At 38.0% G+C, this 16,893-nt stretch overlaps 1 protein-coding gene across 4 annotated transcripts in view; it reads left to right on the forward strand.

Annotated features, from left to right (window-relative positions):
* The window catches only part of tet1 (tet methylcytosine dioxygenase 1), an 87,834-nt gene that overhangs the window by 64,066 nt on the left and 6,875 nt on the right, over positions 1–16,893 (forward strand). For all 4 annotated transcript variants that reach the window (XM_021472701.3, XM_068218728.2, XM_073920049.1 and 1 more), the window contains 6 exons: positions 92–182; positions 6,463–6,556; positions 6,644–6,852; positions 10,270–10,420; positions 15,728–15,817; positions 15,909–16,046. In XM_021472701.3, coding sequence (XP_021328376.2) covers positions 92–182; positions 6,463–6,556; positions 6,644–6,852; positions 10,270–10,420; positions 15,728–15,817; positions 15,909–16,046 — 773 coding nt within the window. The remainder of the gene's footprint in view (positions 1–91; positions 183–6,462; positions 6,557–6,643; positions 6,853–10,269; positions 10,421–15,727; positions 15,818–15,908; positions 16,047–16,893) is intronic.

The raw sequence follows: 16,893 nt of genomic DNA on the forward strand, positions 1-16,893 counted from the left end.
AATTTTAAATAAACATGCCAAAAACAATTCAAACAATAATTTGTAAGTAGAAGTTTGCTCGATGTCTGTTTCACACCATTTGCTTCCACAGAACATATTATCGAGAAAGAGGAGGGTCCGTATTACACTCACCTTGGATCTGGCCCTAATGTAGCAGCAGTGAGAGAGATGATGGAGACCAGGTAAAGAGGATCTCAATTGCATCTTATACAGCTCTGGATGGAAAAATGCCTTTGTTCTTTTTTTCAAATTAACTATTGGTCAGAATACCAACTCTTTTCAAGTATTTTTCATTGAAAATAATGCAGGTATTAGGAGGTTTCCTGAAGGTTTAGCTGACGTGCAGCGAGGGGTTTGCGTCTTTAATAAACTGTGACAGTTTGCGTTCATTGAACAGTAAGAAGTATTAAAATAATCTATATGAAATAGTCCCCTAAAAGTGACTTCGCATCTTTAGTTTTGGCCTTAGGTGTGCTGTGGACTCACACTACAAGCGTACCATGCCAAAGCCCAACTGAACCGCGCTCTGGCACACCTCTTCCAACTTGACCATTTCCAGCCAACTGAACCGCCCCTGAGCCCGATTCAGAGCACCCGCACTTCTCAAACGAATTAGGAAACCCGCCTGGGCAAGATTCAGATAACATAGTGTGAGTGCGCGCTAAGTTACCATAACTTTATTAGTTACTGACGACTTTAACTAATAAACAAATAACTAATAGCTTTTAACAGTTAAAGTTATAATATAAGCATAGTTAACCTCTAGCTATATAAACATAGCATTTTTTATGCTCTAAAATGAATTAAAGGATCTGAATTGCAAAATTTTTTTTTGAATTTATAATAAATTCCATCCGTAGTTTACAGAATAAAAACAGCATTATGACTTACTTGAAAAAATAACTATAAACTTCCAGGGCTGCACATACGCACGTGCATTATAAGTTATAATTATACCTATTCTAATTATATTTTTTGTTTACACGTAAACCTTTTTTCATTCTAAGTGTATTTGATATTATTTACATCTTTATTCATTCATTCATTCTCTTGTCGGCTTAGTCCCTTTATTAATCTGGGGTCACCACAGCGGAATGAACCGCCAACTTATCCAGCACGTTTTTACGCAGCGGATGCCCTTTCAGCCGCAACCCGTGTCAGGGAAAATTAGTTACATCTTTTATTTTGTTATTCAATAATGATTTTAAAATATATATTATAATTTTAACAATGGTGTTACGGTGGTGCAGTGGGTAGCATGATCGCCTCACAGCAAGAAGGTGGCTGGTTCGAACCTCGGCTGGATCAGTTGGAATTTCTGCGTGGAGTTTGCATGTTCTCCCGTGTTCGCGTGGGTTTTCTGGTGAATTGAATAAGCTAAATTGTCCATAGTGTATGTGTATGAATGAGAGTGTGAGGATGTTTCCCAGTAATTTGGTTGCTGCTGGAAGGGCATCCATTGCGTAAAACGTGCTGGAAAAGTTAGTGGTTAATCCCCCTGTGGTGACTCCAGTCTAATAAAGGGACTAAGCCGAAAAGAAAATGAATGAATAAATTTTAACAACTACAGTTGTTAATATATCATTATTATAATGTTTTTTTACACATGAATTAATAAGAAAATAGGTAATAATCTGACTTTTCATGTTCAGTCAAATTCTCAGCACTAATAATGTACAGTATCTGCATAAACTTGGTAACAAAATACTGACTATGTAACCCTGTTGTGTAATGATTTTTGACAGATAAGTATACATGTGGATACAGGCTGATCTACATTCAAAGAAGCAACCACAAGTGCATTTCAGCAGAAACACATATTATCATGCTCTTCTAAAGCTGAAACAGGAAGCCCATAACTGAGTTCAGGGGGCCCATAGAAAGACTCTCACCACAGAGTTTGACAGGTTACTACTGCACTGCTCTAGCTGAGGTAGAATTATGCTGTGATGATGCTATTTCCCATCAGCTCTATATTCAAAACTACGAGACTAACAGTATTTGCATAGCAGCGCTTTGTTGGCCTCAATCAAATGTTCTGATCAGAGACAGCTTCAGACCTCGAACCATAAACCTGGCAAATTAGTTCAGTCCAAACCACTTTACATTTAATAATTTAGCAGATGCTTTTATCCAAAGTGATTTACAAATGAGGAAAATGATATAAACAAGCAAACCAACAAAATAATATCAGTTTGTAAGTTTCATGGCAAGTCTGTTATTAAAGGCACAGTATAAATATTTCACCGTTAGAAACTGTGGGATAACTCTACTGGGATTTTTTTTTACACACAAACATCTCTAGGGTTTACAGAGTATGCTTCAAAAAAAGAGGAAACAACAAGTAAGACTGGTTTGAGATGATAGAAAGGCAACAGTAACTCAAATAACCACTCCTTACAACTGAGGTATGCGAAAGAGCATCTCTGAGCACACAACACGCCAAACCTTGAGGTGGATGGGCTACAGCAGCAGAAGGCCATTCTGGGTGCCACTCCTGTTAGTTAAGAACAGGAAACTGAGGCTACAATTTGCACAGGCTCATCAAAATTGGACAATACAAGATAAGAACGCAGTGGGTAGCACGTTCGCCTCACAGCAAGAAGGTCGCCGGGTCGCTGGTTCGATCCTCGGCTCAGTTGGCGTTTCTGTGTGGAGTTTGCATGTTCTCCCTGCGTTCGCGTAAGTTTCCTCCGGGTACTCCGGTTTCCCCCACAGTCCAGAGACATGCGGTACAGGTGAATTGGGTAGGCTAAATTGTCCGTAGTGTGTGAATGTGTGTGTGTGTGTGTGTGGGGATGTGTCCCAGAGATGGGTTGCAGCTGGAAGGGCATCCGCTGCGTAAAAACTTGCTGGATAAGTTGGTGGTTCATTCCGCTGTGGCGACCCCAGATTAATAAAGGGACTAAGCTGACAAGAAAATGAATGAATGAAGATTAGAAAAAATGCTGCCTGGTTTGATGAGTCGCGATTTCTGCTGCGATATTCGATGGTCAGGTCAGAATTTAGCCTTAACATCATAAAAACATGGATCCAACCTGCCTTTAATCAACGGTTTAGGCTGGAGGGGGTGGTGTAATGGTGTGGGAGATATTTTCTTGGCACACTTTAGGCCCATTAGTACCAAATGATCATCGCGTCAATGCCACAGCCTACCTGAGTATCATTGCTGATCATGTATATCCCTTTATGACCACCGTGAACCCATATTCCGACGGCTACTTCTAGCAGGATAACACACCATGTCATAAAGTGCAGATCATCTCAGACTGGTTTCTTAAATATAACAATGAGTTGACTGTACTCAAATGGCCTCCACAGTCTCTAGATCCTGATCCAATAGAGCACCTTTGGGGTGTGGTGGAATGGGAGATTCACATCATGGATGTGCCGCCGACAAATGTGCAGCAACTGCATGATTCCATCATGGCCCAAAATCTCTGAGGAATATTTTCAGTGCCTTGTTGAATCTATGTCATGCAGGATTAAGGTAGTTCAAAAGGGCAAAATGGGTCCAACCCAGAACTATTTAGGTGTTGTCACGTGACAAAAGATGAGGAACCATATTGCAAGAAAAACAAAGTCTTTTAATATAGTTCTCACAAATAGACAGAATAATGGTGAGTGGCTGGAGGCACTGAACAGGTGAATAATATAGTGGTGATCTGGTTCGGCAACACTGATCAAATGTTCATAAAACTCATCAACAGAGCAGATAAAACATTCGTCATAGAAGAGACCGGGATGTCTCAGATGTACTTCATCAACAGAGCGGATCACACATTCATCAGGAAGAAACAGGAAGCATCAGATACTGCAACATGGAATACAACCAGACCACTCACCACCAGCGAAGAGAGGAGCCTGACAAAACACAAAGAACCGTGAGCAAAACAACGAACTGACAACGTGAGACAGGAACGCTGAACATTTATAGGCACAAAAAATGCGCTACACCTGTAGCGCGCTGATTATCAGCCGAGCGGCGCTACGGAACAGTTCCGGTAACAAAGATCATGTGACCGCTCAGCTGATGACATGAAAACAAACACCCACTGACAGCCACGCGACACCCACACAAACACAGAGAGAGAAAGGCACACATACTTAGAAACACGTATCATAATAATGAACTGTCACACAACGCAGACACTTCAAATAAGGAGCAGATGTATCCACAACCGTGACAGGTGTACCCAATAAAGCGGCAGTTAAGTGTATATAACACTGTTCTTCCCTGTGCAAAGGATCATTGGGGCCTGAAGTTTTCAGCAGTTTTACCTATCAAAATCTTTCATTTTCAAGGGCCCGTTTTCTGTTTTAAAAGATGTTTTCACTCTGGAATGCTTTCTAGAGGTCAATATATCCCATTTAGAACATACCAAAATTACATATGAAGTGTATTACAGTACCAGTCACCCTAAACCTCGTCATCTCTCTCAAGGTTTATGTGTTGCTTGGCTGCCCTGCTGGTTTGTAGTTTCCTGTATTTTGTCATTTTAGATGGAAAATGTGTGCTTTTTTAGCAATGAGTCACTTTTCTTTTCGCTGAAAGGTCAGAATAAGTTACATTTGGTTCTTTTTAGAAAAAATGTTCCTTAGTTTGCATTGTTGAACAGACTGCCCATTGAGATTCAGTGCATTATGCTTTCCTCTTATGTATTTGTCATTTAGAAATGACCAGCCTGTTGGGACGACTTAAATGAGTGAGTTAGTGACGCTGTAAAGATGCAATATTTTGGAAATCGCAGATGACTAACTTCTCTTGTTGTGTCTGAAAGTGTTGTCCCTTTGGCCTTCTTCATGCACAACCTTTTGTCATTTTACAAACATCTTACAATATCAATGAAACTGAAAAGTTAGTTTGAAGTTTAGTGAAGTTTATTTATAAACTAATTTTGAGAGGATCACATGCTTATAATTGACCACAGCCGTCCCGCATTAGCTAATAATGATCCTCCAATTCTATGATTCCTAAGTAGCTATAAATAACCAGTATTCATTTGTCTGAAAGAATCTCCCCTTTCTCTCCTTCTCCTCCCCTTTTCACCTAGATTAGGCGGCCTGGCAGCCCAGTGGTTAGCACTGTTGCCCCACAGCAAGATCACCGCCTCACCGGGCCAATGAGAGTGCTTGAGCTCAAGCAAATCAAATGCAAGCAAATGACAAGTGCTTAAAAGGGGAGGGGGGTGCATGTCAGAGAGCATTTGATTGGTCAAGATTTAGTGAGAAACTGAAGTATGAGGTGATGTGAAAAAAATGTTGGCAGTTTAATATTGTCTACACGCAAATTCACTGTCACTTTTTTGGAGCACACAGCTAGTAGATATTCTTAAAACTAACAGACTGAAACTGAAATCTAAATTTTATTATTGTAACTTCACTTTTAAACCTGTAAGGATAACTTCAAATAGGGCTTTTTAAGCGTTCACACTTAGCTGATGATTGATTATAAAGCTTGTTTGGCATGCTGTCCCGGGAGAGAGCCCTGAGCTCATAAGATCTTCAAGCCCGGGGCTCCCTCTCGTTTGCAAGGCGAGAGGGGAGTTTGAGCTCAGGTAGATCTTGAGAACTCCCCTGCTGTAGTAGCTAATGAACAGATAGTGATTGCACTTAAGAGCTAACTACTAAAGCTACAGTCACACCAGAGTTTGAGTTTGCGAAATTCTGTCGAACGGCTCTGCGAAAAGGGGCGGGATTAAACAAGATGATTAGACATTTAAAAAGCAAGCGATTGCTTCATATTTAAAATTTCTGTACAGACAGGTCATGTTTTGATCCTCAATTTGTCTCACGCAGTCTAGTGATGCGATTTCACAGGTCAGAGTTCACCAAGCTTGAACTTTGCACTGCAGCAACCTGCGAAACTTGACGCATGACCCTGTGTTTCCGATCTGACGCATTCGTGTGCGTATGAATGGAAGTTTATGGGGAGACAAGTTCAGTGTGACCGCAGCTTTACTAGGAGCATGTCTATGGTGCCAATTTGGATTAGTCAATTAACTTAAGTTGCATGTTTTTGGACGCTGGGAGGAAACTGGGGAATCCGGGGAAACCCACTTGAACACAGGGGGAACGTGTAAACTTCGCACAGAAACATCGGTTGGCTTGGTAAGGACTAGAACCAGTAACATTCTTGCTGTGAGGCAACAGTGCTAACCACTGGGCCACCGTGTCACCCATCTAGGAACGGAGGAGGAGGAGTAGAGGTGGAAGGGGGGATGCTTCAAAATGAAGATGACGGTTATATGGAAATTAAGGGTATTTATAGTGGATTGGAATCGCCTGATTGGTGAATCATAAATTGAATAATGTAGGACCAGCTGCAAGCAGTCATAAGCACGTGATCCTCTCGAAATTAGTTTATAAATAAACTTCACAAACAGTGACTGTATGTGTTGCATGAACACTACTTGCTACTTTTTATACTGTGCTTAACACACTGCACTATATTCTTCTTAGATATGGTGAGAAAGGTAATGCAGTTCGTGTGGAGGTCGTAGTGTACACTGGCAAAGAGGGTCGAAGCTCACAGGGTTGTCCAATCGCCAAGTGGGTAAGTGACCTGTATAAAACGCAGCAGCCCATGAAGAAGAGCTTGCAGAATGTCTGTTCCCTCATATAACATGTGTTTATTCTCCAGATCATACGTCGAGGCAGTGAGCAGGAGAAGTTGCTGTGTCTCGTGCGGCAGCGTGCTGGTCACTGCTGTCAGAACGCAGTAATAGTCATCCTCATCTTGGCCTGGGAGGGGATCCCACGCAGCGTGGCTGACAGGCTGTACCAGGAGCTCACGCAGACGCTCTGCAAATATGGCTCGCCCACTAGCCGACGCTGTGCCCTCAATGAGGAGTGAGTCACGAGTAACATACGGACAGAGTGTGGGAATGATTCACACACACACTCCCTCACACTAACACAAAAGAACATTTGGAGGTTGCTCTTGATGAAGTGTCGGAGCAGCATGAGAACTTTTCTTCGCACCAACTCCTTCACACGATCAGTTTGTGACTGTATAATCCCTGCTAAAAAGAGCTGGATAGTTTAGTTGTAAGTCGTAGAAGTTAAAGGGTTGGTTTAATCTAGAGTGGCAATTCAGTGATCATTACTTAAAGTATTAATACACCAAAAAAAAAAAAAAAAACATTAAATAACTTATTTGTTAAATTATGTAGATAATAATCTATATAATAAATGTACAGTTGAAGTCAGAATTATTATCCCTCTTTGAATGTTTTTTCTTTTTTAACTGTTTCTTAAATGATGCTTAACAGAGCAAGGAAATTTTCACAGTATGTCTGATAATATTTGTTTTATTTCGGCTAGAATAAAAGCAGTTTTGAATTTTTAAAAAAACATTAAGGTCAAAATTATTAGCCCCTTTAAGCTATATATATTTTGAGACTACAGAACAAAACATTGATATACACTAACTTGCTTAATTACCCTAATCTGCTATTTAACCTAATATACCTAGTTAAGCCTTTAAATGTCACTTTAAGCTGTATAGAAGTGTCAGAAATCTGAGACTAAAGATGTGCTTTAATGCTTTTTTAAAAAATAATTCCAAGTTTAAATGTTAGAATGTTCTAAATGAATAGGGCATAGGGGGATAACTGGGAATAAAACAGCCAAGAACTATGTTTAACCAACTACAGCTCCAGAGGTGTAGTCGCAAGCATACTAGTTTACAACGCAGTTTGCGAATGTTCATTGGACAGATGGATTTGGGAAACACCAAATCAACGAACTTTGTTCATAACAACAAATTTGCGACTATAGTTGGCTAACGATGATTTTCGGAAACACATCCCAGTACAGCAGTTCAGAGTCATACTGCTAACGATCACACATTTATGTCAATTTGGCAAGCTGAATGTATTCTGTACTGTATAGGAAAAATGGCAAGGAGGAGTTTGATTGACAATGGTCTACAGCCAATAGGATGCAGAACAAAATGTGTGAAAAATGTCAAATTGCATTAAAAAATCCACGAAACAGCGAACCTATGAAAGGTGAATCGCTTTATGGCGAGGGTTATATATATATATATATTATAGTATTAAATTATAAATGTAACATTAAAAAAAATAATAATAAATAAATATATATATATATATATATATATATATATATATATATATATATATATATATATATATATATATATATATATATATATATATAATAGTGCTGTCAATCGATTAAAAAAATTAACTAATTAAATCGCACATTTTTTTAAAAATTAATCACGATTAATCACATTTAAAATACTGAAACTTAATTTTGGCTATTCAAATGTAAAATTAATGTAAACGCAAGACAAAAACTATTTAAATTCAAAATATAATTGTTTATTAGAATTAAAATTCAAATATAATTGTTTAATAGAATTTTTGTTTAACTTGTAACAGATTTCTTCATGTAAACAACATACCCACAATAAACCATCAAGATCCTGGCTTGACAGCCATATTTATTAAAGAAATTAAAACACAGGCATGTTAATGCCGTTTCAATTTCAAAACAATCAATGCCAATAAAGAAAACATTGATTTCCATGTTGGATTCTAAGTGGACTGCAAATGCCAAAATACAGGAATTGCAGATATTGAAAATGAAAAATTATAATAATAAACTATATTATTATTAAATAGAATACAAACTGTTGCACTCATTGTAAAGTTTTACTGCTGTGAGTTGAGAACATTAGTTATAGAGTAGAAACAAGTTTGCTTAATCCTCCTTTACATTCATCCAGTTGCTAAGACTAGGAGTATCCCACAAGTGCACAGAGACTCCCAAATGCCCGCTAATGAATGATAATTTCTCGCAAACCAGTCGTTAAATACATTGCACACCCCTCTCCCCTGCATCCCTCCTAGCTCTTCAGGTAGCCTATGTTGCGCGCAACTCACCCCCACAATCCTTCAGGTAGGTCTCGCGCGCACACGCCCCTACTCAGATACGTCGCTCACTCCACCCCTGACACCCCTCAACGGGCCTGACACAGACACACACACAACGCGCTGCAGACGTTTTGGCCCCAACGGCCTTCCATACTGGAGCGACTCCCCTCAGATTCAACACGCATGATCACGTTCATCAAATTTGCTTAAACTAAGCGTCCTAAAGTATTACTGTATTTCACAAGGATTCTGCCACAACAACGCGAAGCAAACGCTTTCGTTGCGTTTAATGAGGAAACACGCTAAACTTGGAGGGCTCATGCTGAAAGGCAGAGTAATGCCCTGTCTTTGACAGCTCGCGACTTCACCAGAGACTTTCTGAGTACATTCACATAAGACACCAATACTCCGATTTTAATATGATTAAGATTATACTTTTATTAAAATTCTACCGTGTAGCCTAAGCAGTGATTTTATAACATTAAAGGAACACCGAGTCACGAAATGTGGAGGATTTTCTTTCTGTTCGCCATGCGGTATCAACAACAGAAGTCGAAATTTAAACTTTGGAGAGCCTGGTGATGCGACTAATTGTTTTATACTAAAACTTGCCTTCAAAAAGTGCTTCCCTCATCTTATCCACATTTCTTACATGTTAAACACACGTCCACCAAAACAGGAAGTAAAAAAAACCTGCAACTGCGTTAATTGCGTTAATTTTTTTTAAAACGTTAATTAATTAAAATTAATCGCATGCGTTAACGCACTAATTTTGACAGCGCTAATATATATATATATATATATATATATATATATATATATATAGTCCAAAGACATGTGCTATAGGTGAATTGGGTAAGCTAAATTGTCTGTAGTGTATGTGTGTGAATAAGTGTGTATGGATTTTTCGCAGTGATGGGTTGCAGGTGGAAGGGCATCCGCAGCGTACGCTGTGGTGACCCCTGATTATCAAAGGGACTAAACCGAAAAGAAAATGAATGAATGAGTAATCACTCACCCTCATGTCATTCCAATCCCCCCCGATACCTTCATTCAGAAGACAAATTAAGGTATTTTAGATGAAACCTGAGAGACACATACAACTGATGTATATCAGCAGCCTCAAAGCTCAAAACAGGCTTTTGTTTTTAAATGTTATCAGTTTTTGTTCAAAATCATTTTTGCCGTGGAGAAAATGAATGTTTTTTTTTACTTTCTGAACCCAAATGTTGTGTCCTACAAATAACCTTGTAATGTAGCAAGTGGCCAATCAGAATCAAGCACTTGAGAGGGCAATGTAATAAAGTACAGTTTATTACTACACAGTAACTGACCTCCTCTTCTTCATCTCTCCTGTTAGTCGTACCTGTGCATGTCAGGGTCTGGACCCGGAGACCTGCGGTGCCTCTTTCTCATTCGGTTGCTCCTGGAGTATGTACTTCAATGGTTGCAAGTTTGCACGCAGCAAAACACCCCGCAAGTTCAGACTGCAGGGAGACTCTCCTAAGGAGGTGAGCATTGGATGGAAAGGCGTTTATACATTCGCTTTATTTTTCAACACTGGAAAAATTCATCGGATATTTAAGATAGACGTCTGATTTACAGTTGTAGTCAGAATTATTAGCCCCCTTTTGATTTTTTTTTTTTCTTTTTTTAAATATTTCACAAATGATTTTTATCAGAGCAAGGAATTTTTGACAGTATGTGATAATATTTTTTTCTTCTGGAGAAAGTCTTATTTGTTTTATTTTGGCTGGAATAAAAGCAGTTTTAATTTTTTTTAAATCATTTTTGGGACAAAATGGCCTTTAAGCTAATTTTTTTTCCGATGGTTTACCGAACAAACCATCGTTATACAATAACTTGCCTAATTACCCTGACCTGCCTAGTTAAGTTTATTAACCTAGTTAAGCCTTTAAATGTCACTTTAAGCTGTATAGAAGTAGCTTGAAAAATATCTAGTAAAATATTATTTACTGTCATCATGATAAAGATAAAATAAATCAGTTATTAGAAATAAGTTTTTTAAACAATGTGCTGAAACAATATTCCCTCCATTAAACAGTAATTGGGGAAAAAATAAACAGGGGTGCTAATAATTCAGGGGGCTAATAATACCAGATATGAGAAAGATTCTGGACAATAATCAATTGTCCAGAATTAATTGAGCATAGTGGACGTGAGGAGCTATAATACACCAGGAACTTCCTCAAATACTGGGGAGCTAAGCCATTGATGAATTTGTAGGTAGTCAATAAAATGTTTAAACGTATACGATATTTAACAGGGAGCCAATGCAATGTACAATACAAAACAATACAATATTTATTTATAGAGCACATTTAAAAAACCCCAAGGTTGACCAAAGTGCTGTACATAGGAGTGCTAAAAACAGAGAAGCAGAATATAAAAGAGAGATTTAACAGATAAGAGCAATAAAACAGTGATAGAATCTAGAAAGAACTGGAGTAATATGATCAAATGTCTTTGTTCTAGAAAACTTATATTTACATATTTGTAAATCCAATGGTCGGAAGAAAATATGTATGAGCCCATTTCAATATTATGAAATATATGTTGAATTTGTGACATATTTTATATAACAAAATTCCAAATATGGACTTCTATGTCATATATGCAAGTTTCACATATTTCCATACATCAGATCTCTATATGGGAATATTTCGCTCCGACACAAACATATGCTGATTTTTAAAATCAACTTTAAAAGCGATATTTAACTATCCTGTGTGAGCATGCCTGAATTACATTGTTTACCTGAATCAGTTTTACCCGTTTCCCTCTGTTGGCATTAGGTTAGTATAAAATTACTCACATGATGTGACTCGCATCAATGGCAAATGCACAGAATAGTTGCAGGTGCTAAAATACATGTTGTACAATTGAGTAGTTTAAAAGTCATGAACCTGCTTTTCAATAGAAACAAGTTGTCTTTTTACATTGATACTCATAGTTACGCTATCAACCGATTTAGGTGTCTGAATTGCAGTGGTGGAGTGATTTTGTTAAGTGCATATAAGAAACCAGAGCCCAGTTTAGGGGACCTCAACATGCTTCAATGGAGGCATCAAGATAATGTAAAATTCAAAATACACTTTAAAAAAAGTGATGAATTACTTTATAAAGTGAGTAAACCTGCTGCCTTAACAGTGACAAGTAGACTATATTTTTGTTGCCATTGTAACTGTTAAGTTGACCTAACATTTCTCTAACTCTTTTTTGGCTTAGTCCCCATTGGAAACAACTACCAATTACTAGGGATGGCTGACGTGAAACTGATGTTTTGACACAGTGTCGAGATCCCGAAGCGCAAGTGTTTCGAATCACTGCACGGAAGCATGATCCGAAGCACCCAAGTCACGTGACTAAAGTGTTTCGAAACACCTAGTCACGTGACTAAAGCGATTCAAAGCATCGATCAGCTTAGAAACGTTTCGAGACCTGGTGAATCCTAATTTGACTGCCAAGGTCTCCAAATTATCTCTGTCTCAAATGGCTTAGAGCACTGTCGGTTTGCTTATTGATTCTATGCTTAGCATGATGTTTTGGGTTCGAATCCCGACTTCGAAATCATGGTTTTATGTATTTTAATCATGTTTCTGTTTTGTGTAGCCTAAATAGGATACAGCTACAGTTACGCCATCAATTTAGCATCATTTTTGTAACACTGTAAAACAATAATAAATATTTTTACAGTATGGTTGGGTTTAGGGTTTGGGTAGACATTAATAAAATACAATAAATGGGAAATTTAATGAATAATATAAATAATTCTTGATAACTTCAGGCCACCGTTTTTGATCTAGCAACAACCCTGTTTTAAGACAAAAACAAGACATATTTATTCACAAATTGTTTATTCGGATATCAGACCAATGTTGAAACAAAACGATACAAGAGCAAAGCATTACCAACTGGTATTAAAGCATTTTAAAACAACTGCTACTGACTGGCTTCGAAACCTACTACTCCTGCATGGATGTCTGACACCTTAACCACTGTACTATGTTACTTGAAGGATTCCACTTTCACAAAGTGGGGTTTAATCCCTCAATTTGTTCAATCGTTCTTTGCTGAAGCTGTTTCAGTGCAATATATATAAAAAATGACCACTAAATGTCACTGTAGAGTGAAGTTTCGAAACGTTTCGAAGCTTCGACACATTTGCTTCGACTGTTTCAGTGTTTCACGAAGCCTCGCTTTGCCCACCACTACCAATTACTCTAGTATAAGTTTTATGCAGCGTAACGTTATGGTGATCAGGACCAAGGGGGGGGGGGGGGGGGGGGGGGTGTATAATCCAAGTGCAGTTTTAATTGATGTAAAGTGCAGAGAAAGAGACAAAAATACAAAAATGCAAAGTGCAAAGCAACAAACAAAATAAACAAATAAACAAACAAACCAGGAACTCAAACAGCTAAAACTTGAACTAGACTTTAACAAGAATAACAGGCTAAAGACTGGAATCAGGAACAAACATACCGATATAAACGACAATGACCAACTGACAAACGGAGGATGAATGACTGAATATATATAGTCCAGGTAATCAACGGAGAACGGAGACAGCTGTGGTTGTAAATCAGTGTAGATGACAGACCGGGTGTGTGCGCGAAAGAATGTATGGAAATGTAGTTCTAAAGCCACTGTAGTTCGCTGGGGGTTGCTGGCGAACTACAGTGGCATCTGGTGGACAAACACAGTCATGACATGCAGTAGATGCCCTCCCAGCCACAACCCAGCACTGGGAGACACCCACATTCACAAACATTCATTCACTACTGCCAATTCTGTTAACCCATTTCACCTAAACCAAATGTTTTTGGACTGTGGGGGAAACCAGAGCACCCACCCGGACAGGGGGAGGACATGCAGTTGACTTAACTTGACTTAAAATTAATCATAAGGCAACAGGTTTACTCACTTTTTTATGTACAATGAACTAACTGTTTTTTTTTTCAGTGGACAACAAAACAACTACTGTAATAATCAAGAAATTAATTGGTTAATGTAATTCCCAATGTTTATACACCTTTGTAGTTTTGCTGAGTTTTATAGCATTTTATTAAGTAGAACTTGTAGGACCGGCAACTTATTGTTGTGATATTAAACAAAACCATCGAGATCAACTGCATAGATTGTAGCACTGTAAATTTAACAGCCAAGCTTTTGGAGCTTTCTAAATTACAAACACTGAATATAACTCTGATATTATCTTTTGGCTTAGTTCCTGATTTATCAGAGCTTGCCACAGCTAAATAAACCACCTGTTACTCTGTCATATGTTTTATTCAGCGCATGCCCTTCCTGTTCTAACCTGGCACTGAGAGTCCACTAGTTTATGAACCCCCAGTGATGGAAACACTTATACACTCTCTGGTTCACACACATACTCATATCATACACTACAACTAATTTGACACACAGAACTCTACACAAAAATGCCCCCTGGACCAGCCAGGACTCGAATCAATGACCTTCGTGCTGTGAGGCAACATTAGTAACCATTGAGCTACCGGGGCACCCCTGTGTGAAAACATTCATTTGAAAAGCCCCTGTCAAATAAACAAAATAAACAAAAACATATATTTATTCTTAGTGAAATAAGTTGTGTCAGTAAGATTTAACATTTTTACATTATGGCGACACAGTGGTTCAGTGGTTAGACCTGTCGCCTCAGCAAGAAGGCCGCTGGTTCAAGTCCTGACTGGGTTAGTTGGCATTTCTGTGTGGAGTTTGCATGTTCTTCCTGTTTACGCATGGGTTTTTTCCTTGTGCTCTGGTTTCCCCAACAAGTCCAAAGACATGCAGTACAGGTCAACTGAATGAACTAAATTGGCCATAGTGAATGTGTGTGTGAATGTGTGTGTGTGAATGTCTGAAGGGTCATGTGACACTAAAGACTAAAATAAATATAAATAAAAGTATAAAAAATACAATTAAATAAAAGCAAAAATTTACATCTGTTATGTAGGAATTCTTTAAATATTTCTAATTGGTTTGTTATTATTGTTTTTAGTATTTTGTGAATGAGCCCTAAGGTACGGTGGCCAAGAGAGCTTAACGCACTGCAATTTAAGAAAGCACATGCAGTTACAAAAAATACACCAGCGAATAAAGAAACGATCACCATTAATTTGACAGCACACGTGTTACAAATTCTCACAACACAAACAACTTAAGAAATGCGCAGCAATTAGTCACTACACTTGCAAATATCCACATAACACAATGGATATCTTTCAAGGAGACCCAAAACCCAAAAGTTTGTCGTATAATCAGGATATTAAAATAAACGAAACTCACCTTTTAAAGACCACCAGTCACTCCACTGAGCAACATAATAACACATCCATTAATTTTGATAATTGATATTTACAGTATCACTGATTTTGCTGGACTTTTTATCGAATAAACGCATGCTTTGTGAGCGTGTGAACAAGATTTTTTTTTACAACAAATTGATCAAACATTTAATTGAAAGTGTATTTATGATCTTTCAAAATCACCTTCGGTCACACTTTATTTTGATGGTCTGTTTGTTGAATTTAAGTTGTATTTGCTTGCCAACTAATTCTCATTAGATTATAAGTTGACTGTTAGGTTGGGGTTAAGATTTGGATTAGGGTTAGTGTAAATTTACATGTACTTGCAAAATTTCTTATAGTCAGTTAAATTTCTGTTAAAGGAGCATATCAACTGATATTAAGCAGACAGTGTACTAATACTCAAATGGTACATAAAATAAAGTGTTGCCTCATCTTTAAAACTGCAATAATGTTTCTTTTTGTGACCAGGAGGGGAGGTTGGAAAAAAACCTGCAGAATCTGGCATCAGATTTGGCACCAGTGTACAAAAGACTTGCACCGAAGGCCTTCCACAACCAAGTATGTAAGCTGATCATGTGACTTGTTTTTTGGGGGGATAAAAAGTAAAAAAAAAAGCTAACTGAGCTCTGCTTATGTTTGTACCCATCAGGTGGAGCAGGAGCAGCGGGGGCAGGACTGTCGTCTGGGCTGTAGGGAAGGTCGACCGTTCTCTGGTGTGACAGCATGTGTGGATTTCTGTGCTCATGCCCACAAAGACACACATAACATGACCAATGGAAGCACTGTGGTGAGGCTCATCTCCACTATCACAATAGCTATATTTCCTTCCGCTTTATCTCGTACTCTACAACTAAAAAAAGAAAACAGTTAGAAAAACCAAGACACCTAGAATTAGAGGTAAATGCAGCTACAAGCAGATATTTAAATGATCCCTTTCCAGCTTTTCAGAAAAAAATAGTGCCTTCAGAGTCTCTTTAAATTCATTGTTAACCCATCATTCATTCATTCATTTTCCTTCGGCTTAGTCCCTTATTTATCTTGGGTCGCCACAGCGGAATAATCCACCATTAACCCATCAATCTCATTCAAATGCATTGTTTTCAAAGGATTGGGGTAATAAACCTAGTAAATACTTAAATGCTAAGTCTAGGTACATTCATTCATTCAATTATTCATTTTCTTTTCGCTTTGTCCCTTTATTAATCCGGGGTCGCCACAGCGGAATGAACCTCCGCTAAGTCTAGATCTGAGTCACAATTTATTACTTCTATAGTAGACCTCAAATGGAGTGAGCTCTTTTATTAATTGTAATACTTAAAGGCTATATTTCATTCCACTTATTTTTAATGCACATTTTAGTATATGGCATTTTAAAAATGAGGAATGGTAACACTTTGGTGCACTTAAAGTTTAAATTTACATAAAAAGACATTTGTGCTTAATTGAGTCAAATCTTGTCCCCCTATCCCAAGAGTGTTTATTGCATCTACTACAGCTATAATATTCAACTTTTTAAAAATTTTTATCATTGATATATCATGTTCATTTCCTAGGAAGTGGCACTTTTATTCTCTAAAACAGTGGTTCTCAAACTTTTTTTCAAGTACCAAAAAATGGTCTCTTATAAAGCATAA

This window comes from Danio rerio, chromosome 13 (genome assembly GCF_049306965.1).
Source record: "Danio rerio strain Tuebingen ecotype United States chromosome 13, GRCz12tu, whole genome shotgun sequence".
Classification (NCBI taxonomy): domain Eukaryota; kingdom Metazoa; phylum Chordata; class Actinopteri; order Cypriniformes; family Danionidae; genus Danio; species Danio rerio.